Source organism: Cricetulus griseus, chromosome 2, assembly GCF_003668045.3.
Source record: "Cricetulus griseus strain 17A/GY chromosome 2, alternate assembly CriGri-PICRH-1.0, whole genome shotgun sequence".
NCBI lineage: Eukaryota > Metazoa > Chordata > Mammalia > Rodentia > Cricetidae > Cricetulus > Cricetulus griseus.
In genome coordinates, this window is record NC_048595.1 from 271545146 (window position 1) to 271569632 (window position 24487).

At 41.3% G+C, this 24487-nt stretch overlaps 1 protein-coding gene across 1 annotated transcript in view; it reads left to right on the forward strand.

The window, feature by feature from the left end:
• Positions 1-24487, forward strand: part of Ect2l (epithelial cell transforming 2 like) — a 71081-nt gene that overhangs the window by 25111 nt on the left and 21483 nt on the right. Inside the window, exons 4-11 of the mRNA XM_027401952.2 lie at positions 5524-5686; positions 10838-11090; positions 12153-12321; positions 14203-14341; positions 15333-15501; positions 18380-18508; positions 20334-20426; positions 22189-22371. Coding sequence (XP_027257753.1) covers positions 5524-5686; positions 10838-11090; positions 12153-12321; positions 14203-14341; positions 15333-15501; positions 18380-18508; positions 20334-20426; positions 22189-22371 — 1298 coding nt within the window. The remainder of the gene's footprint in view (positions 1-5523; positions 5687-10837; positions 11091-12152; positions 12322-14202; positions 14342-15332; positions 15502-18379; positions 18509-20333; positions 20427-22188; positions 22372-24487) is intronic.

Sequence of the window (24487 nt, forward strand, 5' to 3'; positions counted from 1 at the left end):
GCCCAGTGTGCCATGCTGCTGGCTGGCAAGGCTCAGGGATCTATCTTCCTGTCTCCCTGTCCTCAGCTCTGGGATGACAAGTCGTGGCCAGTGTGTAACGCTCAGGTTCTGGTGATGGAATGTGGCTCCTTGTGTTTGACAGGCAAGTGCTTTACCAACTGAGCTATCTCTCCAGTCCTTCAGTTTGTATTTTCTAACAAGGACACTGATGAAAAAAATCAAAGTTCATCTACCCACACCAGCACTGACTTAGCTTAGGCATTCAATCACAGACCCATCAGTATCCCCCATTGGCTCAACAGTGTCCTTTCTTAATGGACAGAATGCTACATTTTCCCTTGTGGTCCAGAATCCAGCGCAGTCACTTTCTACACCCAGTTTTCCTATCTCTAGATGCACCCTCAATGTGGAACAGTTGCTCATTGTGTCCTTATCTTTCATTTCATGACCGTTTAGCAGAGGACAGGAGAGTTACTTTGCTACCTCCCTTTTAACTCAGCCCACACCAGGCTGAGTGAACCTATCACAACTCCTCCCCATCAGACAGTCTCTCCAATGCCTGCTTGTTCTCCAATCAGGAGAAATGATTGACAGTTCGGAACAGGTTGGCCTAGATATTAGAAGTAGGAATAAACGAAACACATTTATAGTGAAGCAGCAGCTCTAGTTGGGAAGGAAATGTTATCTTGTGTAAAAGTTGTCAACTAACAGGGAAAAGAACTCTATGTACTTCAGTAGCATAGACTTAAAAATTAAGTCACAAGAATATTAAAACAGGGGCTGGAGGATGGCTCAGCGGTTAAGAGCACTGACTGTTCTTCCAGAGGTCCTGAGTTCAATTCCCTGCAACCACATGGTGGCTCACAACCACCATGAATGAGATCTGGTGCCTTCTGCTGGCATGCAGGCAGAAGGCTGTATACATAATAAATAAGTAAAATCTTTAAAAAATATATTAAAACAAAGACAACTTTGCTTTGCATTTTAGCTCCATTAAAAGGCTTGAACTTCCATTGTTATCAGTTGATAAGAGTAAAGTAACTCCCCAAATCATCCCCAAACAATAAGGAACATTTTACCTTAGATGAGGCAAAACCATGTCTTAAACACAAGTGTGCCAGGAGAAAATGGAGAAGTGGTGAATAACAGGCCCATGAAGCCTCACAGACAAGAATGAAATGCACCAGAAACAAGACACGTTGCACAGAACCCTCCGAGAAGCCAGTCATGGAAAGCGATGATCGGAAGGTGTATAGAAGAAACCATTAGATTCCCAGCCAATGACTCTATCCCATATTCATTCAAATTACCATGCTTCTTGTTGTTTTTTTTTTTTTTTAAATCGTAAGTTTATTATTGTTGTAAGTATATGAACCTGGTGTGCCGTGGGTACACATGTCCCACAACACTGTGTTTAGAGACCAGAGGACAACCTGTGGAGTTGGTTTCTTCCTTCCATCTTTATGTGGGTTCTAGGGATCAAACTCAGGTTGCCAGGTACGGGTGACAAATGCCTAGAATTTTTTGAGATACAGTCCCGTTTCATAGTCCAGCTAGTCTCAAACTCTTGATCCTCCTGGTTAAGTATCCTAAGTGCTGTTATTACAGGCTTGTGTCACCATGTCTGTCTGCAAGCAATGGTTCCTCTTTTTATTTGTCTTATTTTATGTGTATGAGTGCTTTGCCTGCACATCAAGCATACCTCCTGTGTGCCTGATGTTCTCAGAGGTCAGAGAGGGCATCGGATTCTCTGAAACTGGAGTTACGGATGGTTGTGAACCACCATGTCCTCTGTAAAAGCAGCAAACACTCTTTACCACAGAGCCAACTCTCCAACCCTGGGATTCTTCTTAGTGACAATCAATCAAGACATGTAAGAATTTCTCACAACCCAAATGCAAATCTTCAGACTTCTCTCTGTAGATGATAGGATGCATTTTACGTTTTCTTTCCTGTGACATGTTTATATAGCAAGTATTTATTGCGTGCCTTCTATATGCCATGTGCAAACTATCTTCTGCCTTGCATAGGGGACACTGACACACAAGTTCCATGGAATGTACATGTAGAACAGACTTTATCAGGAAAACTTTTATATGGTATGATTTACTTATTTTTGACAATCCCATACATGTATAGAATGTATCCTGGCATAACCACATATTACATCTTTAAGCCCTCTTCTACTCTTGCTGACTCCCGTTATCTCAACTAGTGCCCCCCCCCCCAGCCCTCATGTTGACTCCCTCCTCCTCCCTAACCCCAGGGAAAACTCACATAAACAGAGAGGTAACAGGAGTGATGTCACCTTTCATCACCACACAGCTTAGGCAATGTGGAGATGGGCTGTGTGGCCCTGGGCCAGTGTGTGAGTGCAAATGCAGAGACTTGGCCCATGAGATTTGATGGATATTTATAGCATGGGGGAGTGGAACAGACAATTACAGAGAATGCTGTCCTGTTTAAAAAAAACAAAACAACAAAAAACAGACACTTGGCACTCAGCAGTTGTTCTTCTGTTGAACTAAACCAGGTCTGCTGAGAGAGCTCTCTGTTAAATCATGGCACGATCCCATCACTATCAGCCCCTTCCCAGTCCAGCCTCTGGAACTTGAGACTCTTTTAATGTAAGTCTCGGTATTATCTCTAGTTGGCATTGAATAACACTAGGTTTTATGTGTTTGCTCTCAAGTGGTGTGTCAACCAAATCTCATCCAGCTTGCAAAGTAGGGAAAGACATGCCCAACACTGAGAAGTCATAGAAGGCTTCTGTGGTGAAGTTGGTCTGTATCTTTAGGATGTTTTTGCATCCAACCTCAACCCTATTGACTTCCAGGGCCTTGGGTATCCATTATGCCCAGTCATTATTCCTCCAGGGTAACCTAGTTGCTCTTTCCTTGGCTTATGAATTCCACAGGACCATGGAGGTTGCTATTTGACAGCAATTTCATGAATGGCCTCTAGGGAGGCAAAAGGACAGTTATGGATGTGCCATGGCAGTTAGGGTCAAAATCTGTGTCTACTCAGGTGTTCTCAGAAGTAATGGAAACTGTTCATCTGTCAAGGTCAAACCAAGCATGAAAAGCAAGAAGAATAAGAATGCACTGTTTCGCCAGGCATTGGTGGCGCATGCCTATTTAATCCCAGCACTTGGGAGGCAGAAGCAGGTGGATCTCTGTGAGTTTGAGACCAAGCCTGGTCTACAAGAGCTAGTTCCAGAACAGCCTCCAAAGCCACAGAGAAACCGTGTCTCGGAAAAAAGAAAAAAGGATTCACTGTTTCTTTTCATATGAGTGTTGGTGAAAAAAGATAAAAAGAAATGTACATGATTCCTTTCGCTCTTTACCTTAAGCTGATTCCTGGATGCCATAACAGCTTAGCCACTGAACAGGGAGGCATGATTACAATTTAAAATAACAGAAGACACACAGAAGAGCTTTGCTTAAGCTTGGCAAGAGTCTATGAAGCATACAGCTTCATGGGTATCAATGGCTTTTTCTGTAAATTGGAAGAATTTCTTGCCAGGTGGTGTAGTGCCTTATGGAAGTTCCACTGCTGTGATTCTGTTTGGGGCATAGATCTAGCTGGCTTCAGCAGAGAGTTTCGTCAATATTTCCATTGCTTTAAAACATGGTTACATCACAAGAGCATGTAGGCCAGACACAAAATTGAATTTATAGTCAAGGTATTGCATCTGAGTCCCACAGGGGCCCCACAACCTTCTGATTCCACATGGTCCAAATGCCATAGGTATAGTTAGAAGGTGACTGGATTTTAGTCTTAGGACAACACATGTGGCTTAAACTACTTGAAGTTCAGAGTACTTTTCAAAGAGTATCCAACATGGTAGATTAGCAACAGTTCTTTATTATGTTGAATGGAGCTGCCACTCTTAATGGTAGATGATTTTATCCGTGAACTTTCCTGTCTTCAGGTTTGGGGACTTGTAGTTAAGACTCTAGGCTGAACTAGTAGTTTTGGTAAAGCAGTGGTCAAGACCACGTCTATGAGTCATAGGTGTTCAGCAGGAGGGCTATGGTCTTTTCCTAATGGGAAATGCTATTTATGCTTCTATGAAATGAGTTGAGGCTTCAGCCATCCTCTGGGAATATAAGTCAGAGATGTCCCATTGCAGGATGGGGTTTGCTCAGTATCTTGACTTTTGATGAGCTCATCTGTGTCCACTGGGGCCTCCACTTAGCAGTGGGAGAAAATTTTTGTAGTGTCTAAGGCCTTCTAGTAAACAAGTCGTGGTAGGTTCTTTTCTTTTTTTTTTTTTTTTTCCAAGACAGGGTTTCTCTGTGTAGCTTTGGAGCTAATCCTGGCACTCGCTGTGGAGACCAGGCTGGCCTTGAACTCATGGAGATCCGCCTGCCTCTGCCTTCTGAGTGCTGGGATTAAAGGCGTGAGCCACCACCAGGCGTGAGCCTGGCCGTGGTAGGTTCTTGATTAGCGGAATTTTTTCCAGCCACCTAAAGCTGATCAGAGAGTTTGGCAGTAATGAGAGGTTCCTGCTTGCTGGATTGCTTCCAGCCCTTCCTGCTCCAGCAGTAGGTACTCAAAGACTACCACTTATCTGGTGGCCTAGCACTGTAGAGTTTTGTCACCAATATATAAATAGAACAGTCATGTATTCAGTTGTACACACACATGCATGTGTGCACGTGTATGTGTGTGTGTGTGTGCGTGCATATGTGTATGCAGCACGCATGTTCAAAAATTATAAAACTTGAAAGGGAACCATAAGAGTGGAGGAAGAGAGCTTAGTGGGGGGAGTGTAGGGTTGTGCCTGACATGAAAGCTAAAGAGGTACTATCTGGGGGAGACAGAGGACTAATAAGGGGGGGCCAAGGGACGGGGGCGGTCAGCAAGGGAAGGGGACAGTAAGAACAGAAGCTGGTGCTATATGGATGAAAATACCATAAGGCACACAACTTTCCTAATGCTGTGAACCTTTAGTACAAGTCCTCGTGTCATGGTGACCCCCAACCATAAAATTATTTTTGTTGCTACTTCATAACTGCAATTTTTCTACTGCTATGGATCATAATATAAATATTTTTCGGATATAGAGATTTGACAAAGGGGTCATGACCCATAGGTTAAGAACCCCTGGTAGAGAGAAAGCTCAGAGGTTAAGAGCACCAGTTGACTTTCCAGAAGACCTGGGTTTGATTCCCAGCACACACATGATGGTTCACATCCTCTGTAACTCCAGTTTCAAGGGATTCGATGCCTTCTTCTAGCCTCTTCAGGAACACACACGAGTGCATAGATACATATGCCAACAAAGCACACATACACATTAAATTATATATATCTATATTTATTTATATACAATGCTGAGGATATAGCTCAGGACCTTGCTTGGACTAGGGAGACATATTCCCACTTTCCAAGCCCTGATTTAATTACTTTACAATGGAACATTGGAAAATAACAATGACTGGTTTCTCTACAGGATCTTTTAATGACTGTTAGATGACAGTGTTAAGAACTAAATTTCTGTGTCTTCCTTTGTAGGTTCATCCAAGGCTGGTTTTCAGAAAGGAAGCAGGTGGCCAGGGTGGATTTCTCGACAGTGTTACCGCGCTCCATTTCTCTTTATATCTTTTCCTTCCTGAATCCCAAAGACCTGTGTGCGGCTGCTCAAGTCAGCTGGCCCTGGAAGTTTCTAACGGAACAGGTTTCTTCCTCTCTACTCCTCTCACTTCCTAGTAATGGCACACAAAAGCAACCATAGTCTGCAATGTGTCAGTCAGGGTGGCTCTGGTTAAGTGCCCCTTAGGGGAAAGAATGGAGGGCCTGGAAGAAGTCAGTTCAGCGGGTAAAGGCACTTGCTGCACAAGTGTGAGGCCCTGAGTTTGATTCCCAGAACCTATGGAAAGCTGGGCATGGCTGCTCCCCTCTATAATCCTCTGTTCCTCCAGCAAGATGGGGGATGGAAGCAGGAGAGCCCTGGACACTCCTAGGCCAGCGAGCCTGGTGTATGCAGTGGTGAACGACAAGGTGGAGAGTAAAGGCCAACTCCCAAAGCTGTCTTGTGACCTCCGCTGGCACAAACTCACCTGTACTGATACCCGTGAAAACACACACACACACAGAGACAGAGACAGAGAGAGAGAGAGAGAGAGAGAGAGAGAGAGAGAGAGAGAGAGAGAGAGAGAGGGAGGGGAGATTTATAATGGAGATAAGTGAAATTCAGTAACTTATTTTTTGCTTGGAAGGTTTTTCCTCCCTTTGGTTTCCTAGTTTTCATATTGTGAAGTCAAACCCAGGACTTCACACATGCTAGGTCAGCATTCAACCCCTGAGCCAAATACCAGCACCAGTAACATTTTATAATCATGGCTATATACACCATTCCACTAGTTTATTTACTTTTATCATGCTTGTGAATTATTCAATGTGATTATTTTTAAAAAATTATACAAGTTTGCTATTCTTTATGAAAAATGTTTTGAGCTTTGTTTCTTATGTGATGTTATTTTATTCATGATCAATTAACTCTGGAAAATTGGTACATAATCAGAGCTTCTACTGAACCCTCGGCTGACAGCTGCTGAGGAACAGAACAGAAGCTAAAACCAGCATCCGCCACTGCTTCTGACTCTGCTCTAGGCATCTCTCTGTTGCCTTTTATGAGAGTTGATTGTGAGAAGATAGACATGTTCTGGCGTCATCTCATGTTTTCCTCCAGTAGACTATACATGTCCAGGGATGGCTGTGGCCTGATCTTCATTTCAAACACTAGCTGCTACCCAGTGAGGGCCTCAAGTACAAGGCAGACAATAGCCCTCTTTTTATGGACTATTGCCAGGTTCCTCAGACTCAGCACTCTGACTTAAACCACTGTTTATATATCTTCACTCTTGGCTTTTCTGTCGTCACACACCCAAGATGTTCCTCTAAAGAGAATATGTTTAGTCAGCATTTGGCAGTCTGTTAGGATAAATTATTCTGCCAAAAGCGGCCTGAGCCCCACCGCCACGTGTGAGATTTACGCCAGCCGCCCACCCGAGTTAGGCCCAAATGAATACACAGAAACTTGTTTTAGGTACAATGCTACTTGGCCAATGACTAGGATTCCTCATCTGTTAGCTCAGTCTTAACTACTATAAACCTATATATTTTATAAAACTTATCTTATCGAACGCCTTATTGACACCCCTCCTTGCCGGTGGATCACAACATGCCACTGGAGCAGGAGCGGAGGGAAAAAGAGACATACTTCCTGTTTCCTCGCTTAGATATGAGTCTCCTTGCCATGCCACTTCCTGCCTGGATCATCACGTCTCTACTACATTTCCCAGAATCCTCTTTGACTCCTAGTCCTTGCTTGCCATTGGCCAAACAGTATTTTATTCAACAGTCAATAAGATAAAGATACAAAGAAGTACATTCCCCATCAGCAGTCTTTTTTTGTTGTTGTTGTTTTGTTTTGTTTTTTAAGATTGTTTTGGTTTTTAGGGCACAGAAAAGTGAACCCATTTGGTTTTTAGGGCACAGAAAAGTGAACCCAGAACCTCATATATGCCAAGAAAATGCTCTCCCTCTGGGCTGTAAGCCCTGTCCAAAGCTTGCCTTGCTTTTGTCTGTGTATGTATCTGGTGGGGGCACTGGGTGGTGCCCCAGCGCTTATGTGGAAGTAGCACTTCAGGTGTTTGTTGGCTCTTGCCTTCTACCTTCATTGAGTCATAGTCTGTAACTATTTACTGTTGAGTCCTCCTGGGAGGTTCAGGGATTCTGTCTGCATCTCCCACCTCACTGTAGGAGCACGGGCATTATAGACATGTGCAACCATGTCCAGCTTTACATGGTATTCTAGTTAGGGTCACTATTGCTGCAATGAAACACCATGAGCAAAAGAAAGTTGGGAAGGAAACCACATCATAGTCCATCACTGGAGGAAGTCAGGACAGCAACTCAAACAGGGCTGGAACCTGGAGGCAGGAGCCGATGCAGAGGCCATGAAGGGGAGCTGCTTACACACTTGTTTAGCCTGCTTTCTTATAGGATCAAGGACCACCAGCCCAGGGATGGAACTACTGGCCATGGACTGAGCCCTCCCCAAGTCAATCATTAATTAAGAAGTGTCCTATAGTTAGATCTTATGGAGGCATTTTCTCAATTGAGGTTCCCTCCTTTCAGATGACTCTAGCTTGAATCAAGTTGACATAAAATTACCCAGCACACATGAGTTCTGGAGATTATTTTTAGGCCAAATTTATATTCATATAGATTCTGATATATTTGGGTTGAGACCCACCATCTTTAAAGGTTCCCTTATTTTTAATAAATTTATTATTTTTGAGGCAAGGTCTCATGCATTCCAAGCTGGCCTAGCCCTGGCTCTCTAGCAGCAGAAGACTCCAGATTTCCAAGTACATTTCCTCCACCTTCTGAATGCTATGCGGCTTCTTGTTGCTCTTTTATTTGATTCTCATGTTTCATTTTTATTCTACTCAAGCCTTCCTTTGGGCTGGGTAAGTATTTTTACTGTTCATTTCAAAGTTTTAAGTATTTTTTCATAATTATCAGAGATCATAGTATGCACTCTGGGTTATATGATCACTCTGAAGACAATGCAAGGACCTTAGAACCTTTAGACTGTGTATCCCTCCTCTGCTTTTGTGCCTTTTTGTCATATTTTTGATTAGATGCATATACATATATAATAAACATATAATTGTCCTTGAGTACCTGTAGCAGACTGGATACAGCCCATCCCTCTTCCTCTGTAATAGCAAAACTGCCTGAGAGTTTTATATACAATGGTGTATCTGCATGTAATCAATCCTCTTGGATACTTTAAATTCCTCCACATATTTTATTATTTTTCAAAGATTTTAATGATATTTAATTGCATGTGTGTATGTATTAGTTGCATGTATGTATTTGTATGTGTATCTATGGGTATGCTTCCCAAGAGATGGGTTATAGGCGTGCACCCCCAAGCCTGGCTCCATAGTCTCTTATGTGAGTCTTGCATCATTTTGGCTTTTAGTGTCTAAGTCTAAATTTTCTTCTCATCTATCAGTTTTTTTGTTTCATTATCTGGATTCTAATGTACTCTTGTCTGTTTATTGAATTTTAAAATTAAGTTATTATCTTTTCCAGGCCTAGAATGTTGATTTGCTTCTATTGCCAACATTTTCCACTTGGTCCTTTAATATTCTTGGGCATATTAATTATAGTATTTTTTCAAAGTTTATGTCTCATAATAGCAATGTTTGGCTCTTCTTCGGGACTCTCTATAGTTACTAAACCTGAAATACAAAGAATTTGTCTTTCTAAGTATTCGAATTATTTTTGGTTGAGGGAAGGTATTGGGTTAAAACACTGATGCCATCATCTGGGTCTCTGGATGATGTCATCTTCCTCTAGAGAGAATTTACATTTGCTTCTATCATGGGATCCGGCCAGGAACTGACTGTGCAGATCCCATCGAGGAACGAGTTGCTTCAAAGCTGACCTCAGTTCTTGTCATAGTTTGCATATCTCAGTCTTATTCTTCTTGCAGTGCTTCTCAGTTGAAAACCCTGTGTGGTACCCAGGGTTCTACTTAGATGAGCCCTGAGCTTCAGATGGTGCTCTTTCTTCTGTTTGCCTCTCTCTCTCTCCTTCCTTCCTTCCTTCTTTCTGTTTTTTCTTCCCTGGTCCTTTAGAGCTCCCAACTCTTTGAACCACAGCCTCGTGGCCTGCTTCACAGCCTAAGCACACTTTATTTTGAAACTGGCAATGTGGACTGTGGAAGAACTCAGTTATAGGGTGCTTGTCTTTCTTGAGGCCCTGGGGTCGGTCCCCAGCACTGCATAAACCGGATATAGAGGTACACACCTGTGATCCCAGCACTCAAGAGACTGAGGCAGGAAGATCAGAAATTCAAGGTCATTCTCAGTTATGCTGTATAGTGAATTGAAAAACAAAGAACTGCCTGGAAGTCAGTCAGTCTGGGTTTCCTTTTGTTCTGAGATCTTGAGGACATACAGTTTTTACTGAATTGGAAGTTTTAGAATGCACACACACACACACACACACACACACACACACACACACACACACACACGTAGTCTGTTGTTTTTTAAGGTCTTACCATGTCTCCCAGGCTCATAGTGCACCTCCTACCCCAACCTCCCAGAGATCTAGGAGCACAGGGACATGAGTGCATGACATTGTGTCCAACTTAATTATTTTTATATTTTGTGTAGATTTCGATCTCAGTGAACCACATGAAAGTCACTTTTTTAAAAAAGATTTTATTTATTTATTATGTATACAACATTCTGCTTCCATGTATATCTGTACATCAGAAGAGGGCACCAGATCTCATAACAGATGGTTGTGAGCCACCATGTGGTTGCTGGGAATTGAACTCAGGACCTTTGGAAGAGCAGTCGGTGATCTTAACCTCTGAGCCATCTCTCCAGCCCTAAATTCACTTTTTTTTAATATGTCAAAAATTGTTGCAATTTGGCAATATAAATTCAATAAAAATTCTTCTCTGTGGGACAGTTGATCTGAAGCAAACTATTAATCTGAATTCTCATAATCTAGACTTAAAAGTAACAGAATACTATGGGAATGCTAGATAAGCATCACAAGATGGCATATATATATTATACATTCATATATAATGTAATGTATACTAACCAAAGAACAGTCTTCATATGGAATAAAATATACTTTATACCTTTTGTAGATTGAAGTTTAGACATTAAATCAACAATATTAGAAATGTCAGTCTACCAAAAAATGTGTGTGCCTGAAACTACCATTGTTAGACAACTGTCCCTTAGAAATGTGTCACGTGTCTTTCTCTTGTTCTTTCCTGAAGGACTGCTTATGGATGCCCAAATGCACTAAGTTTGGGTGGTTTCTGCCCTATACTCCAGCTCAGAATGAATACGGAGCCTGGAAGCAACACTACATTGCTTGTGTGTCCAGCTTGGATTGGCTAACGCCCAGGGAAGCTGCTGCTGTTTATGGAACACTGAATGAACCCAAAACAGAGGATGAGGAGTTCAAGGAGAGGCAAAGAGAAAAGTGCCTGAGAAAAGTCATATGGGAGAAAATAGCATTCCGTAAGAGTGAGTAGCATTATAAAACTTTCTGTCTTACCCAGATACTGAACAAAGGGGTTTATATATAGATTCCCACCTAGAAGAGCATGTGGGGCTACTCATCAATATAGATTACTTCCTTTTTCCTTTATTATGTACTTTAGGTTAATTTCTAATAAAAAAATTCAGATGAGATATCTAAGGTCAAGCATCTGTCTCCACAACAGTCTAATTCCAGGTTTGTAAGAGCAAAAACAAGGAAGGGATCTGATAAAATTGCTCAGTTTCTGGCATGATTGTCATATTAACCTGAAGACCTGAGTTAAAATTGCCAATACCTAAATAGTGGGGGAAACCTGAGCTAGGGTGTATGTGCCTCTTGATCCCAGTTTGAGGGAGGCAAGAACAGGAGGATCCTGGGAGCTTCGTGGCCAGCCTTCTCTGGCTGTAGTTCAATCAACCTCTAGCCTCCACTTGTGTGCTTGCACCCATAGATCTGTGTACACCCTTGTACACATGCATATGGCCTCTCCCAGCCCTTCCCCCCATGCACACATAAAAGGAGAAGGAAGTGCAAACAGAGGCAGAAAACAAGAAGTAAATCCAGGACAGAAGAATTGGGACTGGTGAAAAAGAGGAGAGAACATGGGAATGAGAGCAGGAAGAGCAATTTCTTTGAAGAGAGCAGGAAGGAAACAGGGACAAGGCCATGTGCTCAGGGAAGCCTCTGATGCATACATGTTCTTAACATACACTGTCAACTGCCTTGGGCTCACCTTTCTTTTTTCCCTCACTCTTCCCTGGGAAGACTGAAACAAATGGGAAATTACCTCCAGCTAAGGACAGAAAGGGATGCAGACTTATGGGCTGATTATCTGGTCCTCACAAGAAGAATTTCTTGTTCCCTGAGCTTTGCTAATTGACCTAAAATGACAGACAGGAAATAAACCCTATAGGAGTGTGAGCAAGTGGCTATAATTATTGTTTGGAATACTGCCCTGGCGTAGCTTTCTTTTTGATGTCTTAATCTATGTCAGCTTGGCTGGGAAAAGTGTGTAAACGGGGAGCCTGCTGCTGTTCATTTTGCAGAGGAATTATTCAAAGCTCGGCCCCCTTGGCTGAGTGGAACGCGCTGCACCGGGTGTTTAAAGTCCATGAGCCTGCCCAGTGGTCCTCGGATGTGGAGAGATGGAGCAGGATTCTATGAAGCTTTGGAGAGACAGCTGGTTTTGGCATCTTTAGATGCTTTGCCCAAACGGTGAGCAAACTCCTACCTACCAGGGTCTCAGTACTTGCCTGTACCATGAAGACTTCATTATAGAATTATTTAGCCAACATAGGGATCTTCAGGAATTGGATGGTTTGTAGTCTATGAAATGTCAGAGAAGGAGTGAATGACTTAATGTTCAAGAATAACAGTCTTTAAATGTTTTCTGAAGAGGAAACTGTGTTATGTTCAAAACTTAATGCCTAATATACTTTTAACCCTATGGTAAAGTTATATTGTAGACACTGTACATTTTCTAAAGCTGTTGACCAAAAATGATGTTTCCCTACATTTTTATGTAGTAAAAGTAACCACATAGTGTCTTTGATAGTCATCTTTCCATTGTCCTAATGAATGCTTGACATAAATATATTTATAAAGAAGGGTCTATTTTAGCTCATGGTTTCATGAACAGTTGGCTCCATTGCTTTGGGCCTGTAGTAGCATGAGCATCATGGTGGAAGCACATGACAGGAGAGGCTTACTCACTTTATGGTACCCAGGAAGTGAAGAGGAAAAGGAAAAGTCACTAGGGTCCCAATATTCCTTTCAAAAGGCCACCCTCATATCCACCTGACCTCTAAATAGCACAATGGACTGGTGACCAAGCCTTAAATACTCGAGGATAACTTCGATTCCAATTACAGAAGCATGCAAACAAATTTGGACAAAGTTCCCATTTATATTTGCAGATCTAAACACAAGTCTCTTTTCCTACTTAAATTAGAGGAATTCTGGCTGTTTCCAGTGCCAGGATTAATTTCTTTCTTTTTTAACTTTATTTTTATTTTATGTGCTTGGTGTTTTGCCTGCCTGTCTGTGTAAGGGTTCCAGATCCCCTGGAATCTGCAGTTACAGACAGTTGTGAGCTGTCATGTGGTTGCTGGACATTGAACCCTGGTCCTCTGGATGAGCAGTCAGTGCTGCTTAACGGCTGAGCCAACTCTCGATCCCCAAGGATTCAGTTTTTATTCTATCCACCTATCCTATCTGGCATTTGTAACTTCCACGATTTGTACAGCTGCTTAGAAACTAAGAAAAAGAGGTTTGTTTTGCTTTTCACTTTGGATTGTACAGGTACATTTCAAGTGCAGACACTATAAAGTCTAGATAAGTGACATAACTCACCCAATTGTCATAATATAAACACTGGGACCTAAATCCTCACATTCCAACACTCCTTCAGCTTCACCACTGACACCACATGCAGGTCTATGTTGGAACACTTGTGAGTGTGGAGCTATGTCCCACTCATCCTAAGGCACAAAAAGGCATTTAAGAAGTGTAGGGCATCTCTTGTCCTTGGTAATGTGGGGATGGGGCCATGGAGAGAATGGAGACATTACTCAGGAACATCTAAGGGCCAGAAGTGAATTAGGAATCACTTGGCTACACCTTTTAAAATATAGCTTAACTCTTAGGTGTATCATAGTATTTATTTTAAGTGCCCAATAAAAGCTAATTGAGTGTCAAAAAGCTTTCCCTGCATTCATTCCTCATGTGGAAGTGGAGAGACAATGGGGCAGATTTGGCTCTACTCAACCTGAGACCCCTATTTGTCGCTATCCCTCAGACTGCTAGGAGAGCCTAAGAACTCAGGGACAGTGGCCTTCTGCTGTCCATTGGCGTTCAGAGGATACTGGCACTTAACAAAAGTCACGTTAGCCGAGTGTTGGTGGTGCATGCCTTTAATCCCAGCACTTGGGAGGCTGAGGCAGACGGATCTCTGTGAGGCCACCCTGGTCTACAGAGTGAGTTCCAGGACAGCCTCCAAACAATACAGAGAAACCCTGTTTCGAAAAACTAAAAAAAAAAAAAAAAAGTCATGTTAGCAGAACATTAGGATTTATCCAGCCCTTTTGTCCTCTCCAGAAGCAATCTCTCTGGAAGTCACCCCTACCCTTTACTGTTAAAGAAAAATCATCATGGGGTTGGCAGGACTGATGACAGCTCTTCCTGTGCTTTGCAACCACATGTCATCCTGATCTCATCGAAGATTCCCGCATATGAGGTACCACTGTGCTAGGAAGCCCGCCCTTTCCTGAATGGCTTTTTTCATCTAGACTAACGAGATCTTTTGGCTGCCATGTGTGTGAAAATGATTCATCTCCTGAAAGGGAAATTGTCTAATCAAGTGAACATTTACAAGACCCATACAGTTTTAAAAATTGGAGGCAATAAACATAAAAGCAATCAAACTTATTCTGAAAAAGCATGAGAGGTTCAAATTGCCACGTGTGCAGTTGTTGTCAAAATACTCCTGTTGGATTGAACTTGTTGCTCTTAAAAAAAAATTAAACAGTCAGCATGATGATTACAAATAGTTAAAACTCTTCCAGAATTCCCAAGAAGTTTAATAATATTATGTGATCAATAGTTTTCAAAAGTGGGTTAGAAGTATTATTTTATGGCCTATTTAAAAATTGTCATTAAATTAAAATATGATCATTACAAAATGCAGGTAGAGCTAGGTATAGTAGTGTGTACCTGTAATCCAAGCATTTAGGAGGAGGCTGAGGCCAGGAGGATAGATGCAAGTTTGAAGCCAACCTGGATATAGAGAGTATCAAGTAGGCTAGGACTATATAATGTGAGACAGTCTCAAAATATAAAAATAAGTAAAATGAAGTTATGTGTTTTTATTACTTATATAATTAGAAGATTTAAAAATCTACTTAAGAAGTCAATTGCAAAATGGTATTAATTCAATTTTATTATTTTTAATAAGTTGTGTATAAGTCTGTATGGCATGTACAAAAATAAAGATAACCTAAATCATTAGTGCTATTTATCTGCATGATGGAATTACAAATGAACCTCATAGTTCCCTCACAATTAGAGAAGAAATAAAGAAGCCAGAGGGAGTTTAGTCTCTTCCTTCTGTACTTTCTGAAATAATTCTTTAGCAACAATAGCATATTGTTGCTAAACATCACCTCGGTTCTTTGACTAGCTCTAAAGCTCACACACACTGACTCCTACAGCTGCAGTCTCACTTCTAGATGGTGGTGGAGAGCGTTAAGGTGGGTGTCGTGGCCATGCCGTATGAACACAGCGGTATGACCTTGGAGGGCCTGCTTCATCTCACAGACCGAGCTCTGCAAGGGCAGAAGGCACGGAGACTGGGGATATTTAGCGGTGGAAACAGCAGAGAAATTGACTTACTCCAAGGTTGGTCTGGGGGTTTTGGAGAACAGTCCCACAGCTTGAGTATCTGCAGTGGTTACCCACAAATGTAACTGTCACAGAGCTGTTATGTTCTGATTCACTGGGAAAGGTTCATTTTGTCTTCATGAAGAAAGGAAAGTAACTTTTGATTTTTTTTTTTTTTGAGACAGGGTTTCTTTGTTTAGCTTTGTAGACCAGGCTGGCCTTGAACTCACTGAGATCCACCTGCCTCTGTCTCCTGAGTCCTGGGATTAAAGGTGTGTGCTACCACTGCCCAGCAACTTTTGATGAATTTTGATGATAATCTTAAATATTGTGATTAAAATCACAGCATAAGAATTACAATCTTAATCCTTTTTAAGTGTGCAGTTTGATTATTCATATTCCTTCTTCTTCTTTTTGGTGTTTTGAGATAGGGTTTCACTGTGTAGCCCTGAATGTCCTGGAACTCGCTCTGTAGACCAGGCTGGCCTCGAACTCACAGAGATCCACCCACCTCTGCCTCCTGGGTGCTGGGATTAAAGGTGTGCACCACCACTGCCTGATTCACATTCCTGTAAAGCTTTTCTATCTTGCAAAATTGAAACTCAGGAACACCTGTCTTCTCCTAGCCCGGCCCTCTGATAACCACCATACCCTTAAATACAGGTATGGAAGCACTATTTTGTCTTTTTGGGACTTGATTTTTCACTTATGCGCTCTGAGTTCATACACTTTACCAATTGATTTTCTCTCTCTCTCTTAAGGCCGAATACTAATCTACTCTATGTATGTGCTCCAGTTTGCCTATTACTTGACCTACTAGTAGTCATTCAGGTTGCTTCTACTTCCTGGTTGTCATGAGTAACTAAGAACCTCTTTTGCTCTTGCTTTCAGTAGTTATGGAGATATACCCATAAGTATGATATGGTGGCTCTCTTTTTATTTTAAAAGGCCTCTATACCGTTTTCCATAACTGTTTTATTAACAGTGTACAAGTATACCAAGTTCTCTGTGCCATTTACTTGTTAAAGGTTTTTGTTTTACAGTATCCAATCTCATTGTGTTTTGATTTGCCCATCTCTGTTAAGTGATGTTGAACATCTGTCATATGCTTGCTGCCCATTTGTATGTTTTCTGAAACAAGCCCTTTGCTTATTAAAAAGTGGTTTGATTTTTTAATACGTTAAGTTGTAGGCATTCTTTGTATGTTATGGATATTAATTCCTTACCAGATATGTGATTTCAAGTATTTTCTCCTCTTCTACAATATCTTTGTCACTGTCCTATTACTGTGAGAGACACCATGACCAAGGCAACTCTTATAAAAGAAAGCATTTAGTTGGGGGCTCACTTACAGTTTCAGAGGTTTATTCCATTATCATCATGTCAGGAATCATGGCAGCAGGCAGGCAGACATGGTGCTGGAGAAGTAGCTAAGAGCCTTATCCTGATCTATAAGCAGAGAGAATGAGAATGGGTCTTGCATGGGCTTTTTGAAACTTCAACGCCCACCCCTAGCAACATGCTTCCTCCAACAAGGCCACATCTATCCCAACAAGGCTATACCTCCTAATCCTTCTAATCTTTTCAAATAGTGCATCTCCCTGTTGACTAAGCATTCAAATACATGAGCCTATGGGTGACATTCTTATTCAATCCATCACTCAAAAATATCCTTTATACTTTATCTTTTGGTGCACAAAAGTTTTGGGTTTGATGAAAGAACAGTAATTACAATAGCAATGAGCACTGAGATAAATAAATTGATGAGCACTTACCACCTCTGATGAAATCCCATTTGATTTGTACTGCACAGAAAAGGAATAGTTGACATAATTAAGTTGTTATGAGGAAATTAAAAGATCTCATCAATATTTACCTCTCTGTAGGAGGGAGACAATGAATACATTTAAGAAAACTTCTAGCATTTATCCTTCATACATAACTTGCTTTTCCCCTTGCTTGTGTCTAAAGCAGAATTGTTTTAATTTTATTAACATCAATACTTCCATCCATGTTGGATGAGAGAAGAGGAAACAAATCAGATGGTCCAGCTTCCATGGAACTTGCAAAATGACAGTGTTGCAGTCTTCTTTGGGCCACCAGCTCACAGAAAATGGCATGGAGACTTATTAATAATGAAGGCTAGACACATGCTAGTTGTTCCTAACTAGTCTTATAACTTAAATTAATTCATATTTTCTAATCTATGTTCTTTTACATGGCTCAGTTACCTTTACTCTGTACTGCCCATCCTGCTTCCTCTGCATTTGGCTGACGACTCCATCTTTCTTCTTCCCAGAACTCTCTGTCCCCAGAAGTCCCACTTAACTTCTTCCTGCCTAGCTAATGGCCAATCAGCTCTTTATTAAACCAATCACAGTAACACATCTTCTTCATCCAGTGTAATGGAATATTGCACAGTATGGCAGGATGAGTCACAAATCAGTCCTGAGGAAGTGGGGGGGGAAAGGAAAGTTTGAGGTGATGTTTGTCAACTCTAGGATCCTTACTTCTGCTCTGACCTTATTTTTTCGGAGCTTTTTCAATTTGGAAATTAGTTACCAGACCCCAGGACTTGACTGGCCATTCACTTTAAACTTTGTTCAAGCGCGGTGACACCCAATTCTGCACAGTAAAGGCAGAAACACAATGACCAAAATTTAAGTGTATAACACCACATTCACCCAGGGTGCGAAGGAGCCAGCAGCAGCCACAGTGCTGTTCAGTAGCACTTTTGTGACCTGACCATGTTGCTTCATGAAGCATAGTTGCACTGGAGAGCTTGGTTTTAGGGGCAAATACTATGTTTTGAATTTGTGATTTCATTTTTACAAACTGCTAAAAGTTGCTGTTTTTAATGATATAACCAATCTTGATATTTTAACTTTTTCCTTAGGCTATAAGATTTGTATTAAAAATTTACTGTGTCCTGAAGTGAGAGACTTCTGGGAGAAATTGGGAAGCTGTGTGGCCACCGAAGAAGAAGGGGGACGTGTAGACTTCTTTGTGCCACTTGGAGCATCAGGTCAGTACCAACATTCTAGAAAGGCAGGGGACATGTCTCCTTGTGATATTATCTTGTGAGGTGCCTTCACAAATGAGGCCATTTAATGCATGAATCAATGACTCATTCCTTTTTACCACTGTAATTATTGCATGAAACACCATTACATATATAATGTATTTATTTACAATTATAAATTATAATCTATAGAATGTATTCTATAACTCATAAGTGGAGTTGCAGTGAGCATATGTGTGAACATGTACAGTCACTTCTCTAAAGTATATACGATCCCAGTGGTGTGCATTTAACTCTTACAAAGCCAACAAACCTGCTTTTCAAAGTGGTTCTACACCTTGGCTTTTCTACAGAGTATGTTTGAGAACTGCCTTGCTCAACACTGTGATACTTGTTTTAGTTTTAGCCATTGCAGTGGAAACAGAAGCATCTTGTGGTGGTTCTATTTTGCAGTTTCCTACTGAGTCATGACACCAAGCATCTTTATGTTCTTATCCATCGTTTAAAAATCTTCTTTAGGGTCTTTTCAAGTATCTTGCACATTTTGAAAAGTAGATTGTTTTTCCATTTGGTGCCTTATGTTTTCTTTCTCTGGATAGTTCTGCTGAACAGCAGAATTTCTTAATTTTGATGAAATCAAATTTATCACCTTTACTTTTGTAATTATGGTTTATTGTCATATTTTAAAATTATTTTAAAAGTATAGATTTTAAAATCTTAAACCTATAGGTGTTCTGTCACATTTATGTTTATACCACATGGGTGCAGTGCCCATGAAGGCCAGAAGAGGGCGTCAGATTCTCCAGAACTGGAGTTTACACAAGGTTGTCAGAGGCCATGTGGGTACTGGGAACCAAACCTGGGTCCTCTGGAAGTGAAGCCAGTGCACTTAACCTCTGAGCTATCTCTCCAGTCCCCATATTTTTAAACTCCTTGCACAAGCAAAGATCAAAAAGGTCCCCTCCTGCACTTCAAAGGAGTTGATATTTAAGTTTGGCATTTATATCTGTGGCCCATTTGATTTACTTCAGAATATGTGGCATGGGTTGGAATTTAATTTGCTTTGCACATGGGTACCGATTTTCCCAGGACCATTCCTTGTAAGTCAGCCTTTTCTCTCCCCATGAACTTTATGTACAAGTTCACTGCAATCAGTTGATGATGTGGACTTAAGTGCACTCTCTGTCTGTGAACTCTTGTGGTCTCTCTCTCTGACTTCATTGTCAATGAAAACATTAGGCATCTAACAAGATCAGCTTCTACCATCTTGTGCCTAGAAGCAATAGAGTATTTAGTTTTGAACTACAAAGACTTAAAATACCCTATCCATTATGTACGTGTCTTCTCAACTACTTGAATCTGTTCACTGAATTCAATAATCCACTCTATATTCCAATCTGTGTCACTGAAGGGGAGAAAATAATGCCACATTAAATTTTGACTATGTTGTCCATCCTGGGTTTATATGTTTTAACTGTATCCACTTTCAACAACAATTCTCCTTTGCTCATAATGTTTTAGAAAACCCCTGTGAGGTTTTCTCTGTCTTTGGCTTAAATATTACATGTCTGAAGGTAAGCATTTGCTCTAGTGGCAGGCCCTCTCTCCATATCTTATTGCTTTGTTCTCACAAACTAGGTATTTGGACTTCTGTCTGTATTGATAATGGTGAGATATTTATGTACTCTTTGATAGAAGGATTTGAATTGAAGATGATGACAATTTCTTGTGGTCTTTTTTGGCCAGCTCTGTCTTATTTCTAAGTAATATTTGACTGTTTCTGCAGAAACCTGTGAGTAAACTAATGTAAGCTTTTTTGACTGTACAGAAGCAGGCATAGAAGTTCTTTCTCAGCTGTCTCAACTAACTGGCACATTCTTTTCTGCCCCCACTGGAATCGCGACTGGTTCATACCAACACAGTAAGTATATATGAGCGCTGGATGCTGTGCCCAGTAACATACAGCCACTTCAGCATCCCTGAAGGACAAGAACTACTAAAGCATGCTCTTTGTCTCATCCTCTCCATCAGCAAGCCACGCTATACACCTTTGCCAATGTGCACCAGTCCCCATCTGCCTACAGCAGTTGCTACCCTCTTTGAAGGGATGTTGTCCCTTCCATAGCCATGGCATTTCACATCACAGGTCATTCATTTAGAGGAGAAGTCTTTGCTGCAAATGTTTTGCTTCAAGCCATCATCTACTAAAACCCTCTTTAAAGAGTTCAGCAAAATTGTCCAGTTGCTGATTTAGAGGAAGAATGTGTTTTCCTAGTCTCCCCTCCCCCATTTGGTTTTATTCGGGAACAGAAAGTGGAGCTCTCAGAAGTGGGAGACAGGATTTACTTAGTTCCATGCAGTAGCATGATCAAGAAGGGAAACAGATCAAAAGAGAAAATACACCTGCATATATATATATATATATATATATATATATATATATCTTCACTGACACAATACAGCTACTAATACCGGCTGACAAGAGAAACAGGTGGCCATCTTATAATATCACTCATCATTTTCTCTTTGAAAACTCCCCCTCTTCCTACCAAACAGGGCTTGGCCTGCCTTGGAAATAACACAAACACTGATTCTTTAGTTCCCAAAGGCCTTTCATGACTTGGGGGTTGGGGTGGGTTTGGCATGAGTGTGACACTTGTAAGGGAAATGATTCCATGTAGGGGAACAGAAGGGCACTGACTTCATAGTTCACACAGTTCTGAAGCAGACACAGCCAGTTCACTGTAGTTCACACATCAGCAAACAATGGTGCCTGTGGCTCTGTGGAGAGAATTGCCTAGCTCAGCACAACAAGGTTTGGGCCCTGTTGTTTGCTCTTAGGAACAGCTGTACTTCCTTTTCTCCTCCTGTCCCCGTCTCTTTCAGTGGTTTCTTCTTACTTTCCTTGTAAAAGAACACATTAGAAAGTTTTGCACATGCTTGTCGTGACAGGAGAACCAAAATGGATCTGACTACCCATTCGGGTAAAAAAACAACAGCAGCAAAACCAATGTGCACTCAATCATGAGGTAATTACTTGCAAGGAGACTAACTTTCTTAGACATCCACCATAGCCATTCGGAATCTTATAGTTCCCTGTAATTTGAGAAAGAGATAGGAGTGGCCTTGAATGGCATGGCAGGGTGTGGGAAGTGCTGAGTAGGAAGAATTCTCACTTTTAGAATGGAGAGACACATTCTTACTTACATCCATCCACTCGGCTTCCCAAAGCACCAGGCAGCGATTTCATTTCTAATTTCAAGTAGAACATGTCAACCTTATCTGCCATGAACAGACGGGCATTCGCTGTGTCCTTTTCGAGTTTCTTATTTTATCACTGAAAGCAGGCTGTGGCTGCTTATCTTCTCCCAAGAAAGGACACCATACCCGGTATAAAGACAGCCGGGTGGTTGTACTTTAAACAAAAAGTAGAAAACCCCTGCCTCAGGTCAAGTCTTGAGCTACTTGGAGAGCTCGAGGCTAATGAGAGGCCTTGTCGAAAATAATAGGTGGACAGCAGCTGAGAAACAACCTCTGAAGTTGACCTCTGGCCTCCACATGTAAGTGCACACATGTGCACTCATACACATGTGCACCTGTACACACACACACACACACACACACACACACACACACACACACTGATCGCAAGTCTTCAATGATAAAAGTAAAAATCCTGTCAGTTCTTAGTGACTGGCTGGGGCCACAGCAGGATAGGCCGTCTCCTTCTGACTACTTCAGTGAGTCCAAGCTGCAGGCATGGACCAGCTTCACAGACTCCCTGGAAGACACCTTGAAATCAGTGAGGAAGGAGTTACACCCACTCTTCAAGAACTTGCAGAAGAGCATAAGTGGCCGGATCATAGGTAAGATATCTGATACTTCCTCTGCAGATCAGGCCAGGGCTTATTGATTGCCTGAGAAAATTCAAGACTGAGAATCGCATAAGCAAAACCCAGCTGTAACCCATGCTTGGTCAAACATCATCACCTTGGTTTTTCAAATATTCAAGATAAGCTAGTCATGCTCAGAATGCTGGTGCTGACTCCTCTTTTCAGGTTTCTCCATCTTTTTTGGCCCATAGGACAGCCCATCTGTTGGCAATGACCCCTGTTTTCAGGCTTCTTCATCTTACTGGTCCATCTGTCCTGGACAGAACTTGCTTTTTGCCCAACTAGAGAACTGTATCTTTTCCCACTACAACTTTCCAGATATTAATCACTTCTTACTCATGGCGTCTACTGCCCAACTTGTTCTACTGTTCAGTTATTATCTAAAATCCATAATTCACCCAGATGCCTCAGGTAGATAAGCCGATTCAGGTTCCCCTCCAATTGTGCATATAAATTATATATTACAATTTCCTTCTTAAACAACAAAATAAAATATGCAACTTAGTGCTAGGCTCCATTGTCTTTTAATGAGCCTGTTAGACATCACTGAATCAATTTTCCATTCCCCTTATCAAATTACCATAATAATCTTTGAGGAATAATGTACTGGTTAATATTAAATCATAAACTAAAGCAGTCCACTCTTTAAAATGAGGCACTTTTACCATCTGGGTAAATATGTCCCCCATCACCTCTAACCATCTCTTCATATTTTAAACATTCTATCTGACTAAGACCGTATCATTTGAACACTACAGACCTGTGCCTTCCTCTTGCTCCCTGCTGTGCACACAAACAATTGCACATGTGTTTTGTATTTTGCATGTGCCACCACTACCTGGCAAACTTTGTAATTTTTTTTCTGGTTTTCTTTTTGGGGGGTGGGTGGGTTCTTTAAGAGTTTTTTGTTTTGTTTTGTTTTGTTTTGTTGTTTTTTTAACATTCCAGTCCCAGTACCCACCCACTTCGTTCTCCTCCTGCTCTCCCTCCTTCCCCCATCCCACCTCCCTTCTGCTCCTCAAAGAGGGTAAAGCCTCCCCTAGGATGTCAACTAAATCTGTCCCATCACCTCATTGAGGCAGGACCAAGATGCCTGCCTCCCCCCATGTCTAGGCTGAGTAAGGTATCTTTCCATAGAGAATGGGCTCCACAAAGTCAGTTTATGCATTAGAGTTATGCTTTGGTCCCATTGCCTGTGTCTTTATATACTGCCATTGTCACCTGTATTCAGGGGTCCTAGTTCAGTCCAGTTGACAGCATGGAGTCAGTGATCTTACTAGCTCTGCTCAGTTGATTCTGTGGGTTTCCCCATCGTGGTCTCGACTCCTTTGTTCATATTATCGATCCTCACTTCGACTGTGTTCCAGGAGGTTGGCCCAATGGTTAGTTATAGATCTCCGCATCTGCTTCCACACACAGGTATTTTGTCCATCAGTACATTATATGTTTTGCTTTACAAATGCCTCTTATGTAGAGATCTTCCCCTGAATTTTTCTGTACTACCTTCTCTATCACTTTTAAGAAATTCTAAACCAATATTCTTAAATAGTTTAGAAACTATAAACAGCCAGGCGGTGGTGGCACATGCCTTTAACCCCAACACTCGGAAGGCAGAGGCAGGCAGATCTCTGAGTTCGAGGCCAGCCTGGACTATAAAGTGAGTTCCAGGACATCCAGGCTACATAGAGAAATCCCATCTCAAAATAAATGAACAAACAAAAAACAAGACAAGACAAAAGCAACCCCCACAACAAAACAAAACCTATAAACTAGGAGAAACAATTTCCCCTTTTTCTTTTACACATACTAAGGATTAGATAGAAAAATGGAAAAGTAAATATTTTTTATGAAAGTGTGTTGGCAATGAGAAGTTGATGGGATAAGTTATTTTCCAGTAAAAGTATGTAAACATTAAAATATTAAAAATGAATAATTGTCTTTGTATGTAGGCATTTTCTCTGAACTTAAAATATTTACATTTGAACACAAGATAAGGGGAAATGGGAGCATCTAACATTTTCAGTTGAATCTAACATTGAACATATATAGCATTCATGATTTCTTTTATTATTGTCTGATTCTTAGATTC